The sequence below is a fragment of the Puma concolor genome, chromosome E1 (assembly GCF_028749965.1).
Source record: "Puma concolor isolate L17-30 chromosome E1, mPumCon1.1.hap2, whole genome shotgun sequence".
Classification (NCBI taxonomy): domain Eukaryota; kingdom Metazoa; phylum Chordata; class Mammalia; order Carnivora; family Felidae; genus Puma; species Puma concolor.
Genome location: NC_141680.1, coordinates 28,304,388 through 28,321,319, shown reverse-complemented (window position 1 = coordinate 28,321,319; position 16,932 = coordinate 28,304,388). Strand labels below are relative to the sequence as shown.

The 16,932-nt window shown below is 37.3% G+C and overlaps 1 protein-coding gene across 1 annotated transcript in view; it reads left to right on the top strand.

Annotated features, from left to right (window-relative positions):
* Window positions 1-16,932, top strand: part of MED13 (mediator complex subunit 13) — a 110,051-nt gene that overhangs the window by 75,306 nt on the left and 17,813 nt on the right. Inside the window, exons 17-20 of the mRNA XM_086686786.1 lie at window positions 9,210-9,371; window positions 12,001-12,224; window positions 13,645-13,834; window positions 14,783-15,245. Of these exons, the coding sequence (XP_086542912.1) occupies window positions 9,210-9,371; window positions 12,001-12,224; window positions 13,645-13,834; window positions 14,783-15,245 (1,039 nt within the window). The remainder of the gene's footprint in view (window positions 1-9,209; window positions 9,372-12,000; window positions 12,225-13,644; window positions 13,835-14,782; window positions 15,246-16,932) is intronic.

Sequence of the window (16,932 nt, the reverse complement as noted above, 5' to 3'; positions counted from 1 at the left end):
AAATTTTTAATGTTTATTTTTTAGAGAGAGAGAGTATGACCAGGGGGAGGGGCAGGAAGAGGGAGACTTAGAATTCGAAGCAGTCTCCAGGCTCCACACTGTCAGCACAGAGCCTGACACGGGGCTTGAACTTATGAACTGCGAGATCATGATCCGAGCCAAAGTCATACCTCGGCGTAAGTCGCTTAACCGACTGAGCTATCCAGGCACCCCAGGATAGTGGTTAATTTTAAAAAGCTGAGGGAGGGATAGGATAGAGAGAAGAACTTTGGTGATGTTCTAGTTCTTGGGTCATGAGATCATAGTTGTTCATAATATTATTAAAATTTGTGATATAAGATAGGAGGGCAATACATGGACCAGTGGTTAATATTTTGTTCATGACATAATTTGATGATTCATCAAACTCATTGTACTCAAGGACCAAGTTGAAAAAGGTATAAGTGAATGTTGTAGATGTTCAAAAAAAGGGCAGGATTGTTTTCAGCTGTAGGTGATAGTTAAGAATATAGGCTGTGGAGGCATTGTGGTGATCATTTTACAACATATGCAAACATTAAATCATTACATTGTACACTAGAAACTAATGTTATGTCAGTTTTACCTCTAATAAAAAATAAAAAAAGAACTTAGGCCAGATGCACCTCAAAAAAAAGAACCAACTTATTTTCCAAATAATAGAAAATATTGAGTCTTAATATTTTTTGTGTAACAGTAGACATTAATGTAAACCAAAACTTTACAACCATAAAGATAAATTTCATCCTCAGAACTTGTGTTAAGCTAATTCAAAACAAGCATGCCTGGCTGGCTCAATTGGAAGAGCATGCCACTCTTGATCTCAGAGTCATGAGTTTGAGCCCCACATTGGGTGTAGAGATTACTTAAATAAATAAATAATTTTTTTTTTTTTTTCAACGTTTATTTATTTTTGGGACAGAGAGAGACAGAGCATGAACGGGGGAGGGGCAGAGAGAGAGGGAGACACAGAATCGGAAACAGGCTCCAGGCTCCGAGCCATCAGCCCAGAGCCCGACGCGGGGCTCGAACTCACGGACCGCGAGATCGTGACCTGGCTGAAGTCGGACGCTTAACCGACTGCGCCACCCAGGCGCCCCAATAAATAAATAATTTTTAAGAATAATTTAAAACAAAAAGAGCAATGCCTTTTTATACATTTCAGTATAAAACAGTGCTTTAAAACCTAAATGTGTAATATTTATTGGAATGCTTTCATTAAACTGCAGTAGCATCATGAAAGGAAAAGTCCTACATTAGGTAGGACCTTTGCCCTAATTGTTTCCTCTGCCTGAGACAACTTTCCCCCACATATTTACATGGGTAACTGTCTTGTCTCCTTTAAATCTTCTCAGATACCATTTTCTCAGTATAAAGTTGCAAACCCCTCTCCACATTCTCCATCCTGCTTGTTTTGTTTTTTTCCATAGTGTGCATATTACCCTCTAACATACTGTATAATTTATTATTATTATCTCCATTAAATTTACCCAATGCAAATTCTGTGTAAGTGCAAGAATTTTTGTCTGGTTTGCTTGTTGATATATCCCAAATACTTAGAACAGTGCCTGGCATATGGTAGAGGTCCAAGGTGTTAAAATATTTGTTTGAAGGAATTAAAAATCTATAAACAACAGTTTGTATATTTTATTTTTTATGTTTATTATTTTGAGAGAGAGAAAATACAAGTGGGAGAGGGCCAGAGAGAGGGGGGAAGAGAGAGAATCTCAAGCAGGCTCCACACTGTCAGTGCAGAGCTCAACTGTCAGCATAGGGCTCGAACTCACGAACTGCGGGATCATGACCTGATCAGAAATCAAGAGTGGGACGCTTAACCAAAAGAGCCATCTAGGCACCCCGGCAGTTTGTGTATCTTAATGGTAATGTTAATTTTTTTTTCAACATCCGAAAAGCTTTGTTCTAATTTTTTAAAAAATGCATACTTGCTGAAAAGAAAGGATCTAGACAATGAAAAAACCGAGAAGTAAAAATTACCCATATTTCTGCCCATCCTCACCATTACAAAACTCCAAGATAACTCTGATTTCAACAGCTTTATTGACTGCCATACCATACAATTCTCTCATTTATAAGTGTACAGATGGTTGAATGGTTTTTACTGCAGGCATGCTTCGGAAACATTGTGCATCTGGTTCCAGACTACCACAGTAAGGCGAATATCACAGTATAGTGAGTCAAATGAGTATTTTGGTTCCCCAGTGCACATAAAGGTTACATTTACACTACATTGTAGTCTTATTAAATGTGCAGCAGCATTATGTCTAAAAAATGTATAACCTTAATTTTAAAATACTACATTGCTAAAAAATGCTAATAACCATTATCTGAGCTTACAACAAGTCATAAATCTTTTTGCTGGTTGCCTCATTGTTGATGGCTGCTGACTGAGAGGATGGTGGTTGCTGAAGACTGAGAGGTAGCTGTGGCAATTTCTTAAAATGAGAACAACAGTGAGATTTGCCACATTGATTGAGTCTTCTTTCATAAACAGTTTCTCTGTAGTAGGAGGTGCTGTTTGATAGCACTTTACCCACAGTGGAACCTTCAGAATTGGAGTCAATCCTCTCAAATTCTGCTGCTACTTTACCAACAAAGTATGTATGTGTGTGTGTGTGTGTGTGTGTGTGTATATATATATTTAGAATATGTAATATTCTAAATCCTTTGTTGTCATTTCAATCTTCAAAACATCTTCACTGGAAGTAGATTCTGTCTCAAAAATAAGAAGCAACTTCTCATCCATTAAAGTTTTATCATGAGATTCAAGCAATTCAGTCACATCTAATTCTAGTTCTGTATTTCCACCTCATCTCCACTGAAGTCTTGAATCTCTCAGAGTCATCCATGAGGGTTGCAATCAGCTTTTTCCAAACTCCTGTTAATGCTGTTTTTTGACCTCTTCCCATGAATCACAAATGTTCCTAAGTGACATCTAGAGTGGTGAATCATTTCCAGAAGCTTTTCAATTACTTTGCCCAGATCCATCAAAGGAATCACTATCTATGGCAGCTACAACATTATGAAATTATTTCTTAAATAAATAAGACTTGATCCTTAATCTATGAGCCACAGAATGCATGCTGTGTTAGCAGGGATGAAAACAACATTAATCTCATTATACTTCTCCATCAGAGCTCTTGGGTAACCAGGTGCATTGTCATTGAGCAGTCATATTTTGAGGAGATTGGGCGTGTTCAGGGTCAAATGGCTATAGACTGAGCAGTCATATTTTGAAAGGAATCTTTTTTTCTGAGCAATAGATCTCAGCAGTGGACTTAAAATGTTCAGTAAATCATGAGGTAAACGACGTGCTATCACCCAGGCTTTGTTCATTTTATAGCTCCAGGGCAGAGAAGATTAAACATAATTCTTTTTATTTTCTTTTTTTTAATTTTTAAGGGCCCTAGGATTTTCAGAATGGTAAATGAGCATTGGTTTCAACTTAATGTCACCAACCACATTAGCCCTTAACAAGAAAGACAGCAAGTCCTTTGACTTGGCATTAACTTCTCTCTATCTATGAAAGCCCTAAATGATATCTTCTTCCAATAGAAGGTTGTTTCATCTGCATTGAAAAATCTATTATTTGGGGCTCCTGGGTGGCTCAGTCAGTTAAGCGTCTGACTCTTGATTTCGGCTTAGGTCATGATCTCGTGGATTATGGGATCAAGCCCCATGTCAGGCTCTGTATTGACAACATGAGGCCTGCTTGGGATTCTCTCTCTCCCTCTCTCCCTCCCTCTCTCTCTCTCTCTCTCTCTCTCTCTGCCACTCCCCAACTTGCGCTTGCTCTCTAACTCTCTAAATAAATAAATAAACATTAAAAGAAAAATCTATTATTTAGTGTAGCCATCTTCATTAATTTTCTTAGCTAGATCTTCTGGATAACTTGCTGCAGGAAGTTGACTTAAACAGCCTTACTGCTTCACCTTGCAGTTTGGTGTTATGGAGATGGCTTCTTTGCTTAAACTTCATGAACCAACTTCTGCTAGCTTCAGACTTTTCTTTGGCAATTTCTTCACCCCTCTTCAGCCTTCACAGAATTGAAAAAAGTTAGGGTCTTGCTCTGGATTAGGCTTGGCTTAAGGACATGTTGTGTTCTATCCAGACCACTAAAACTTTCTCCATATCAGCTAACAGACTGATTTTTTAAAATCATTTGTGTGTTCACTGGAGTAGCACTTGTAATTTTCTTCAACTTTTCCTTTGCTTTCACAATTTGGCTATTTGGTGCAAGAGGCCTAGCTTTCAGCCTGTGTGGGCTTTCAACATACCTTCCTCACTAAGTTTAATCATTTCTAGCTTTTGACTTAAAGTACAACTCTTCCATTCACTTGAATACTTAGTGGCCACTGTAAGGTTATTAATTGGTCTAATTTCAATATTGTTGTGTCACAGGGAATAAAGAGGCCCAAAGAGAGGGAGAGAGGGGGAAAAGCCAGTTGTAGGGCAGAACACACACAACATTTATTAGGTTTGTTGCCTTATGTGAGAATGGTTCGTGGTGCCCCCTAAATTTATAATAGTAACATCAAAGATCATTAATGGATCACAGATCACCATAACAAATGTAATAACAATGAAAAACTTTGAAATATTGGGAGAATTACCAAAATGTGACACAGAGACATGAAGTAAGCAAATGCTATTGGAAAAGTGACACCAATAGACCTGCTTGTTGCAGGGTTGCTACAAACTCAGTCTATTAAAAAAATGCAGTATTTGTGAAACACAGTAAAGCAAGGTATGTATTCATGGAGTTGTATAGCCATCATGAGTCAATTTTACATTTCATCACCATGAAAAGGAACCTCATACCCGTTAGAAGTTCCCTCCAAACCCTCCCTTTCCATGCCAGTCAACTATATTCTCTCTATATGAAATTTTTTTTAACATTCATTTTTTGAGAGACAGAGTGTGAGTGGGGGAGGGGCAGAGAGAGAGGGAGGACAGAATCAGAAGCAGGCTCCAGGCTCTGAGTTGTCAGCACAGAACCTGATACGGGGCTTGAACTCATGGACCACAATATCATGACCTGAGCTGAAGTTGGACGTTCAACCGACTGAGCCACCCAGGTGCCCCTACATTCTCTGTATATAGATTTTTTAGTACATTTTGCATAAATATAATCATACCGTAGTCTTTTATGATTGATTTCTTTCACTTAGCATAGTGTTCTCAAAGATCATCCATGTAGCATGCATTAGTACTTAATTGCTTTTTTTTTGAAAAAATTTTTAAAGATTTATTTGAGAGAGAGAGAAAGAGCATGAGCAGGCGAGGGACAGAGAGAGGGAAAGAGAACAAATCCCAAAAAGGCTTTGCACTGTCAGCTTAGAGCCCAGTGAGGGCTCAAACTTACAAACCATGAGATCATGACCTGAGCTGAAATCAGGAGTTGGGTGTTCAACCAACTGAGCCACCCAGGCTCCCCGTAATTGCTTTTTATTGCCAAATAATACTCTGTTGTATCCAGGTATACCATACTTTATTTATCCTTTCATCTGATGATGGACATTTGGAGTGTTTCTCCTGTTTGGCTATTATGAATAATGCTGGTATGAACATGTGTGTACAAGTTTTTATGTGAACATGTTTTCATTACTCAATGGGTGGACTTGCTGGGTCATAGAACTCTGTTTTACCTTTTGAGGAACTGCCAGGTGTTTTCCAAAGCACCATTTTACATTCCCACCAGCAGTGTGTGGGGTTCTCCTTTCTCCACATCCTCATTAACACTTGTCATTTTGTGTCTTTTTTTTTTTTTTTAACGTTTTTATTTATTTTTTTGGGACAGAGAGAGACAGAGCACGAATGGGGGAGGGGCAGAGAGAGAGGGAGACACAGAATCAGAAACAGGCTCCAGGCTCTGAGCCATCAGCCCAGAGCCCGACGCGGGGCTCGAACTCACGGACCGCGAGATCGTGACCTGGCTGAAGTCGGCCGCTTAACCGACTGCGCCACCCAGACGCCCCATTTTGTGTTTTTTTTTATTACAGTCATTGTAGTGACTGTGAAGTATTATTTCATTGTGGCTTTGATTTGCATTTCCCTAATGACTTTTCATGTGCTTGTTGTCCATTTGTATATCTTTGGAGAATTATCTTTTCAGAACCTTTGTTCATTTTGTAATTAGACTTTTTATCCTTTCATCATTGAGTTGTAAGTTACTATTTTTTTAACTTTTTATTTTTGAGAGAAAGTGTGAGACGGGGAGGGGCAGAGAGAGAAGGAGACACAGAATTCGAGGCAGGCTCCAGGCTTTGAGCTGTCAGCACAAAGCCCAATGCGGGGCTCAAACCCACAAACCACAGGATCATGACCTGAGCCGAAGTCGAATGCTTAACCGACTGAGTCACCCAGGTGCCCCTATAAGAGTTCTTTACATGTTCTGGATACATGTCCCTTGTCGGATACATGATTTGCAAATGTTTTCTCCTGTTCTCTGGGTTGTCTTTTCACTTTGTTAACAGTATGCTTTGAGGTAGAAGAGTTGTTTGTTTTTTTTAAGTTAATTTATTTTAAGAGACAATCCTATGCAGGCTCCGCACTGTCATCACTGAGCCTGACATGGGACTTGAACTCACAAAACATGATATCATGACCTGAGCTGAAACCAAGAGTTGGATGCTTAACCAACTGAGCCACCCAGGTGCCCCAAAGCAGAAAAAATTTTAGCTTTAATGAAGTTCAGCATACTTACTCTCTCATTGCTTGTGCTTTGGCATCCCATCTACAAAGGCTTTTTCCTAACCCTAAGTCATGAATATGTATTCCTGCGTTTTTATTTCTAAGAGTTTTATACTTGTAGCACTTATATATGGGAGTGTAATAAATTCCTAATTAACTTTTGTATTAGGTGTAAGGAAGGGGTCTAGCTTTATTCTTTTGCATGTGAATATCTACCTGTCAACAGAACTATTTGTCAATGAGATTCTTTCCCTGTTAATTTGTCTTGATGCCCTGTCAAGAATAAATTGACCATAAATGTGAGATTTCTGGGTGTTCAGTAATGTTTGTACTGATCTATGTGCTATCTTTCATGATCCCTCTTAAAAATTGTTTTATACCCTTTTAAATCATTGCTTTCGAAACAGGCTTCAGCTTAAATAGAGACTTGGCACTTGTCACTATATACATTTATATTCTTTTTCATGTCTGTCTCCCCCACAAGATTATAAGATCCCTCAAGATGTAAATAAGAATTAATTTACACAGTATATTTCTTGCAGCTAGCGTAATTCTTGGCCCATAGTAGGTCTTAAATAAATATACTTTCTAAAAGAATGAAAAAGTATTCAAAATACAAATTCCTGAGCTAAACCCAGGTCAGAATTTCTCAGGGTAGCTCTGCATATGTTTTTAAATTTTTTTTTTTTAAACGTTTATTTATTTTTGAGACAGAGAGAGACAGAGCATGAACGGGGGAGGGTCACAGAGAGAGGGAGACACAGAATCTGAAACAGGCTCCAGGCTCTGAGCTGTCAGCACAGAGCCCGATGCGGGGCTCGAACTCACGGACTGCAAGATCATGACCTGAGCCGAAGTCGGATGCTTAACCGACCAAGCCACCCAGGCACCCCTCTGCATGTTTTTATTTTTTTTTTTATTATTTTTTTTTTATTTTTATTTTTTTTCAACGTTTATTTATTTTTTGGGACAGAGAGAGACAGAGCATGAATGGGGGAGGGGCAGAGAGAGAGGGAGACACAGAATCAGAAACAGGCTCCAGGCTCTGAGCCATCAGCCCAGAGCCTGACGCGGGGCTCGAACTCACGGACCGTGAGATCGTGACCTGGCTGAAGTCGGACGCTTAACCGACTGCGCCACCCAGGCGCCCCTGCATGTTTTTAAAAAGTTCCCATGTGATTATGACAAACCACCTTAGCCAATAGCAACTTTTTCTAGATTTCATTTTATGTGAATACACATTTATATTTTATACTATTTGTGTAAAATATCCTCTATAGATAGTTTTATAACTTGCTTTTGCTTTACCAGTGTGTAAGTCAGTCCATTTCAGATAGCTCTGTTGTTACTTTACTGACTATATATTCTATTGTGTATACAGTAGTTTATTTAAGCATAATAGTTATTAAGCAGTATATTTGAAATTAAATTCTAATTCATATGCTATTTAGATATAGGGAATGAAAGCCAGATATAATAAATTAGGCAATAATAATAATGAACTAAAGTTAAATGGCTTACTGTAAAAGTACTCAAGCATGTTTAATGCTACAACTAAACCTACTGGGGGAGCAGATTAAGTATATCAGTAACATTTAGTGATTTTGTTTTTTAAAGCCTTTTGATATTTAAGAGCAACATCTTTCATACCCATTCTGATAGTGGGTCAGAAATGCAGGTCATGATAATGTGATAATCTATAAATCTGTAATCCAGGTTTACAAAATATCTGTGGATATTATAACACTTTTTATAGTGTGAGCAAGTTATCTGTTACTGTATAAGTTCTGTATTTCAAAATTGTTACGGTTTACTTTCCAAATTAAATTTTAGTCAATGTAACTAGTCTTCTCTATCAGATCATTTTACCATAGGGGTAGTAACTAAGGTACACAATTTATAACTCATTTCACCGTGAGGTAGAGTTCTTTCTCCTAAACTACCAAAACTACCAAAATCATCCAAAACAAATGCAAAAAGGAAGAAATTTTTTGATTAATTTATAAATTGGTTAGTGAGCTAATGATTAACTTTTTTGTGGAGATGAGTTACAAGAACTTTCATTACGTCTGTTCATTGGTAAGGATCTAGAAGAACCATTTCTACAGATCATTTGAGATCAAAACTAATACAGTTTTCTGCACAAACAGATGCTTAATCTTGATGAAGAAAGTTGAACTTTTTTCATGTATTTGTTTTTTTAAGATTTTATTTCTTGGGGTGCCTGGGTGGCTCAGTCGACTAAGTGTCTGACTTCAGCTCAGGTCATGATCTCACGACCTGTGGGGTTGAGCCCTGTGTCAGCCCTGTGTCAGGCTCTGTGCTGACAGCTCAGAGCCTGGAACCTACTCAGGATTCAGTGTGTCTCTATTTTTCTGCCCCTCCCCTCCTCTCAAAAATAAACAAACATTAAAAAAAAAAAAAAAGTTCTTTGTGTTGGCAATAGTAATTCTTATTTTTTTCTTTTTTAATGGTTGTAGATGTGAGTATGCAGTGCTCACAGGATATACTTCGAATGCTCCTATCTCTTCAGCCAGTTCTTCAGGATGCTATTCAGAAAAAAAGAACAGTAAGGCCTTGGGGAGTTCAAGGTCCTCTTACTTGGCAACAATTTCATAAAATGGCTGGCCGAGGCTCTTATGGTAAGTAATTTATAGTAATGTGTATTGACTGGTTTTATTTTAGTCCTCCATTTTTGTGCCTAACTTAGAATAAGCACATTCGTCTTTTTAAAATATTTTTGTAGCATTTGCTTGGCTTAATGCCAGTGTGGTCAGTCCTAACCTTTGTTTGAACATTTCCAACATTCAGTTTACTGGGTTCTCCAACCCCTCTTCAGAAAGAACAGCCTCACCTAGATCTATTTATACAGGCTAGACTGACCAGTGAGATTTTATGAAATCTAAGATTTTTGAAAGAAAGAATCATACTGCCAAAATTTTTTAAAATGAACATTGCTTTCGTTGCAAATTATCATTTTACAAAATTGAATGAAAAATCGGGCAAATGGAGGGGATAATAGTAGTGATAAAAGACCCCGAGTTCTTCATTTGCACAAAAGGGGGGAAACGAGAAGAAATTTGCTGGTTGTAGGAGTAGCAAAGGAATACTCAATGTGGTACACAGTTAGAGGCACCTGGCTGGCTCAATAGGTGAAGCATGTGGCTCTTGATCTCGGGGTGTGAGTTCAGGTCCCACATTGGGTATAGAGATTACTTAAAAATCTTTAAAAAACATATACATATATATGTGTATATGTATATGGTACACAGTAGATTTATGGTCATCTGTAAAGAAAGAACGTTCAAAATACTTGAATTATTGGGGTGCCTGGGTGCTTCATTTGGTTAAGCGTCCTACTCTTGGTTTTGGGTCAGGTCATGATCTTGCAGTTTCGTGAGTTTGAGCCCCACGTCAGGCTCTACGCTGTCCGCTCGAAGCCTGCTTGGCATTCTCTCCTTCTCTCTCTCTCTCTCTCTCTCTCTCTCTCTCTCTCCTCCTCCTCCTCCTCCTCCTCCTCCTCCTCCCCGACTTGCATGGTCTCTGTCTCTCTCCCAAAATAAATAAATAAACTTAAAAAAAAAATACTTGAACTATCTATTGAAGATTGTCTCTGAAAGGTGGGAGTAATTGGAGCTTTTAAAATATATTTGGAGGCACCTGGGTGCCTCAGTTAAGTGTCCCAACTGTTGATTTCGGCTCAGGTCATGATCTCATGGTTGGTGGGATCAAGTGCCACATTGGACTCTGGACTGAGTGTGGAGCCTGCTTGGGATATTCTCTCCCTGTCTCTCTCTGGCTCTCTCTCTCTGGCTCGCTCTCTCTCGCTCTCTCTGCTCCTCCTTTGTTTACGCACGCTCTCTCTCTCTCTGTCTCTGTCTCAAAATAAAATTTAAAACTGAGGCTAATGTTAGTATCTGCCTCATGGTTTTTGTGTGGATTAAAAGAGTTAATATATGTAAAAGATCTTTGAACAGTATCTAGCACATAGTAAATGTTATAACTGTTCACCATTTTAATTTGCCTTCTCTTAATGCGATTGAGATCTTTTTATGTATATTTGTTTCTGTGGATTTTGTTCATATTCTTTACCCATTTTTCTGTTAGCTTGTTGATCATTTCTTAGGGATTTATAAGTCCCCTTTATATGGTAAGGAAATGAACCTTTTGTCATATGTATTGCACATCTTTTTTCCAATTCATTGTTTAATCATTTGGCTTTTGTATAATGCGTTTTGTGCCAAATTTTAAAATTTATGTAGTTATAATAATTAACTCTTTTTAAAAAATGTTTATTTATTTATTTTGAGAGAGAGAGAGAGAGGGAGGGAGGGAGGGAGGGAGGGAGGGAGGGAATGAATCCCAAGCAGGCTTCGTGCTGTCAGCACAGAGCCTGATGTGTGGCTCATCCCATGACAATGAGATTATGACCTGAGCTGAAATCAAGAGTCAGACGTTTAATCAACTGAGCCACCGAGGCTCCCCAGATTAATCAACTTTTAAATGGACAGGTTTTTATGTTATGCTTAGAAGGGCTTTCCCCAGTCCAAATTTATAAAAAATAAAACTCCTCTTCCATGTTTTCTTTTGTACTTCTTTTTTCATTCTAAATTAATTTTTTTACACTTATTTTTTTTAAGTTTATTTGTTTTTGAGAGAGAGTGTGTGAGCTTTAGTGGGGGAGGGGCAGAGAGAAGGAGGGAGGACAGGATCTGAATAGGGCTCTGTACTGACAGCAGAGATCCCGATGTGCGGCTCAAACGTGAACCAGCAGATCTTGACCTGAGCTGAAGTCAGAAGCTCAACCAACTGAGTCACCCAGGTGCTCCAATGGATTTACATTTAAATGAGGTATAAATCATAATGTTTTATAAAGATCATTTAGCAAATGCCTAACTGTGGACACGTCTCAGTCATTGGCTTTACGTGTTTTTGTCTTTAATTACTTCTAATAATGACTCCAGTAATTTTGACATTTAAATAAAAAAGACAGAGGCACCTGGGTGTCTTACTTGAGCATCCGACTTCAGCTCAGGTCATGATCTCACAGTTCGTGAGTTCAAGTCCTACATTGGGCTCGCTGCTGTCAGCACAGAGCCCACTTCAGATCCTCTGTCCCCATCTCTCTCTTCCCCTCCCCCACCTGCACACATGCTCATGTGCTCTCTCTCTCTCTCTCTCTCAGTCTCAAAAATGAATAAACATTAAAAAAAAAAAAAAGACATGTAACTGCTGTAAAATGTTTTCTTAAAATCTGATTTTCTTATTTAGGAACTGATGAATCCCCAGAACCACTGCCAATCCCTACGTTTTTGTTGGGTTATGATTATGATTTTCTGGTGCTTTCTCCATTTGCACTCCCTTATTGGGAGAGACTTATGCTGGAACCCTATGGATCTCAAAGAGATATAGCCTATGTTGTACTATGTCCAGAAAATGAAGCCTTGTTAAATGGAGCCAAAAGCTTTTTTAGAGACCTCACTGCAATATATGAGGTAGGTGTTTAAAAAGAGGTAGCATTTTAAGACTATAATTTGTATGTTTATATATGAAATATACTGGGCAGTTCAGTTGATTGTACAGAATAATAATGATGTGAGACTAGTTGTGTAGTTCTCATACTAGCCAGTTATATTCTTCACGGCATTAGACCGGGACCCTTTGTTGGATATGTGTGCCATGTGTCACAGTAGAAATTGCTGTATTGGGGAAAAACCTTCAAGGGCATATATGTACCTTTTATGATCATCTTTTTTCTGAAACAAAGGGTAGTATTAAATAGCCAGGAAAAAATTACATTTATGAAAATTCTAGTCCTGATTCTCTAGGACCTCAGGTACTGACACTAGGCCTCACTTTCATAAAATAAAGCTGTGCCAGATTTCTCTATGATCATTATTTTTTTTTGAAATTCTTGACTGATCTTCTTAAAGTTATAATTCTCATGTTGTAGCCATCATGAGTGCAGTGATTACAAATTTTAAGTGGTACCGGACATAAAGCCTTACTTGATTATACCTTTCTTTTCCTACAAATGTTGGAAATCCAGTCCTTAAAATTTAATTTGACAATCTGAATTGTTAGTTTGTGTTAGTTTAGTTCCTTATAAATGTTCCATTTAATTGCAAGTCATCTGTCGTGTGTTTGGGAAATAATTATTTCCCAAAGAGTGTTACTTGTTCTGCAAAGTCTCTCCAGACAAAAGTTCCATGATTAAATAGCTCTGGGGAAACATGCTTTATATTACTTTTTTAGAGATTCACTATTCATATTAGATTATTAAAGCCTTTGAAAGTCTTAAGAGTAAAGAAATCCTCTCTATATTTTCTTAATTTAGTATTACAAACTTATTTGATATTGGGCTTCTTGTAATAGACATCAGTGGCCCATAGAATTGGAGGGAGAGCTGGCAAATTCATAATGTATATACAGTTTTTATTTTGATTTGACTGGGATATATGTGCATTTTTATGCTCAGTTATATCTGTATTCTGCAAGTTTTCATTCTTCAAACTATGGTTCTTGTGCCATTCTTATCTAGGTGTTTTGTTTCATTGGAGATAGTTTAATTTGGATTTCTCATGTGAAAGAGAAAAAGATGTACCATTTCACTCTTGATATTTTTATTCCAAATGTTAATTATAAATTATAAAGCTTACTTTAAATAACTTAAATGCTTGGGGCTCCTAGCTAGCTCAGTTGTTAGAGCATGTGGCTCTTGATCTTGGGCTTGTGAGTTGGAGCCCCATGTTGGGTGTAGAGATTACATAAAAATAAATGAATAAATAATTATTTAAAATATGTAAGAGATATTTTAAAAAATAAGTAAAAATAAATTAAATGCTTTATTTTATAACGTGTGCTCAAATACTATAGTAAATTCACTGATTCTGTTTTCTTTATGTATATCTCTAGTCCTGTCGACTAGGTCAGCATAGACCTATTTCTCGACTGTTGACAGATGGGATCATGAGAGTTGGATCTACTGCATCAAAGAAACTATCAGAAAAGTTGGTAGCAGAATGGTTCTCTCAGGCAGCTGATGGTAACAATGAAGCATTTTCTAAACTCAAGCTTTATGCACAAGTCTGCAGATATGACTTAGGTATTAAATTTGCATTTATTTTATAAGATCAGTGGTAGCAAAGTGTAGCTTTAGTGTATTAGCTGTTTTTGTAAATAAAATTTTATTGGAACCCAGCCATGCTCATTTACATATTGTTTGGCTGCTTTTGTGCTATAACATCAGAGCTGAATAGTTGTGACAGAGACTGTGAGACCCACAAAACCCAAAATATTTACTGTCTGACCCTTTGCAGAGAAAGTTTGCTGATTCCCAAAATAGGGATTCTATCAGGTAAGAAGAAATTGAGGGTATAAACAATTTCCTTTGCTTCTTTTGGATCTGATGAATTTGTGTTTTTATTTAAGCTTATTAACATTAAGATTTATTATTGGTTTAGAGATAAAATGACTTGTTGTTACCTCTACAACACCAAGAAACAGTTCTTTGTTGGAACTAAGAAAATGACATCTATTTAAGACTGCTTTTAACACCCTTGAATTAACATTGAATTAAATATCAATGGACTTACTTTAGACTTAATCCAAGGAAACACAGAACCAAAATATTGACCCTCATTAGACATCCTGATAATATGAATCCCATAATAACATTTTCTATTTTATTTATATCTAGTTAGCTCCCAATTCACTCAATATTAGGAACCCTTTGAATGGTTTGATGAAAATTTGCTCGATATTATTTTCATCTAATTAATTATGCCTAGTAAATATAATTTTGTTATACTTTCATAGGAACCATTCCTTTATTTTGTATGAAAATGCTGGCTTTTTCAATTCCATTTAAAATTTGTTTCTTCAGTTTCTGGGGGGAAATAAAAAGCTTATATCTGCTACACTGCTAGCAAGTAACTAAGGGAGGGTGATTTAAAAAAGCATCAACTAGATAATTATTCACATAGTAGAATAAAAAAAGAACCAATCAGTAAAATAAAGAATTAAATATACTGCCTGTTTTTATTATCTTTAGGTCCTTATCTTGCTTCCCAGCCTTTGGACAGCTCTCTACTCTCCCAGCCAAATTTAGTTGCCCCTACAAGTCAATCTTTGATTACTCCACCTCAGATGACAAATACTGGAAATGCTAATACTCCATCTGCCACCCTAGCATCTGCAGCAAGTAGCACTATGACAATGACTTCAGGTGTTGCCATGTCTTCTTCAGTTGCCACAGCTAATTCAACTTTGACCACAACTTCAACTTCATCTTCATCATCCTCCAACTTGAGTAGTGGAGTACCATCAAATAAACTACCCTCATTTCCACCCTTTGGCAGTATGAACAGTAGTGCTACAGGATCCATGTCTACACAAGCGAGTACAGTTCAGAATGGCCAGCTAGGAGGGCAACAGTCATCAGCTCTACAAACAGCTGGGATTTCTGGAGAATCATCTTCATTTCCCACTCAGCCACATCCTGATGTGTCTGAAAGGTACCTTTTTTAAATATACTATTCTTCACAGAAATGTAAATACATTGTGAATGAACACAGAGTTTTTTGGTCTTATCTTTGAAATTTTAGTTTTTATTACGTTGATTATTTTACTTATAAAAGTATGATGCAGGGGTGCCTGGGTGGCTCAGTCAGTTGAGTGTCCAACTTTAGCTCGGGTCATGATCTCACTGTTTGTAGGTTTGAGCCCCATGTCAGGTTTTGTGCCGTCAGCATGGAGCCTGCTTCAGATTTTCTGTCTTCTCTCTTTCTACCCCTCCCCTGCTTGCATGCATGCTGTCTCTCTCTCTGAAATAAACATTAAAAAAAATTATAATGCAGACTTCATAAAGCCTTTATCATAGCATCCTAAAATCTCAGTGTGGGAATTAAGACCTTGAAAACCATTTAGTTCAACTGTCCTGTGATGTTTTGAATCTCTTCTGTGATGTAATTGTCAAGTAGATTTGCCTTTGCAAATCACTCCCAATGATATAGTAGTTTCTATTGAACTAGTCTGTTCAGAACTTATTAAGAGTCATAACCAAGATTTGAATCTTAGCTCTGCCATTTTCTGGCTGTCTTACTTTAGGAAAGTTGTCTAATATTTCTGAGCATGTTTCTTTAATGTAGAATGGGAGCAGTAGGATATAATGTACATTAAGTGCTTTATACAATGCTTTCCAAACATATGAGTTATTTATAGTGACAACAATGATGATGGCAGCTCTCTATTCCTTTTATGAAGAAGGTTTTGAATGAGCTTCCTTTTGATTTATAGATTAGGTTAGCCGGAGCTTGGTAATAATCTTTCAGCTACCTAGATGCATTTGGCTCAAAGTTAAAAAACTCACTTATGTAAGTAAAAACAAACCATTAATTACCTAGATGGATCCATTCATCTTGAATATCTAAATAGATTTGGGGTTTTTAAAAAATTGTATCACCATCAAAGAACGAAGCTCATTCACCATTAAAATTATGAAGTGTGAAGTGGATTAGTATAGTCTAAAAATGTAATAGAACATTGACTAAGTTTGAAAACCTGGTCCCTTTCTGGTCTAGTTGTGCTTTGTGATTTTCAGCAGCCCATTTAACTTCCCTTTGTCTCAGATTTCTCACTAAAGCACTAAGCGCTCTGGCATTTCTGATATTCTGTGGTTTTAGGAATACTTTTCCCTTTTTTAATTCAAGACCTCTTAATGCAAGGGTCTTTGTATACCATGAAATTGTGTGCACAATGTTTTACTATTCTCTTTGGAAAGAAAGAGATGTCCCTTAATTTTTAGATAGGCTCTCTGACACCACCAGAAAAAAGGGAGAGGATAAAGTATTTAGGGATCAAGAGGATTCCTTAGTAAGACCAAATATTTTTGTCACTGAAGTGTTCTGAGGTATACCTTGATGTTTAAAAATATATATATTGGCTAAAACACTTTCACCTTCTGGATCTACTTTTTAAATCCTCTATTTCCTGTAGTTATTAACTATATGTACCAGGCCTCTTTAGAAACTAGTGTGTTAAACAGAACCAACTTGATGGGAGTAATTATCTATAGGACTAATTTTCCAAAGAAGAACATTGTTTAGAGTAGCGAAATTATAAGTCTACTTAAGTGTGTTGTAAAGCTGTTCAGGAGGTAACTTGGCAAGTTTTGTGAGTGAAAATGTAGTGCTCAAGTGCTTT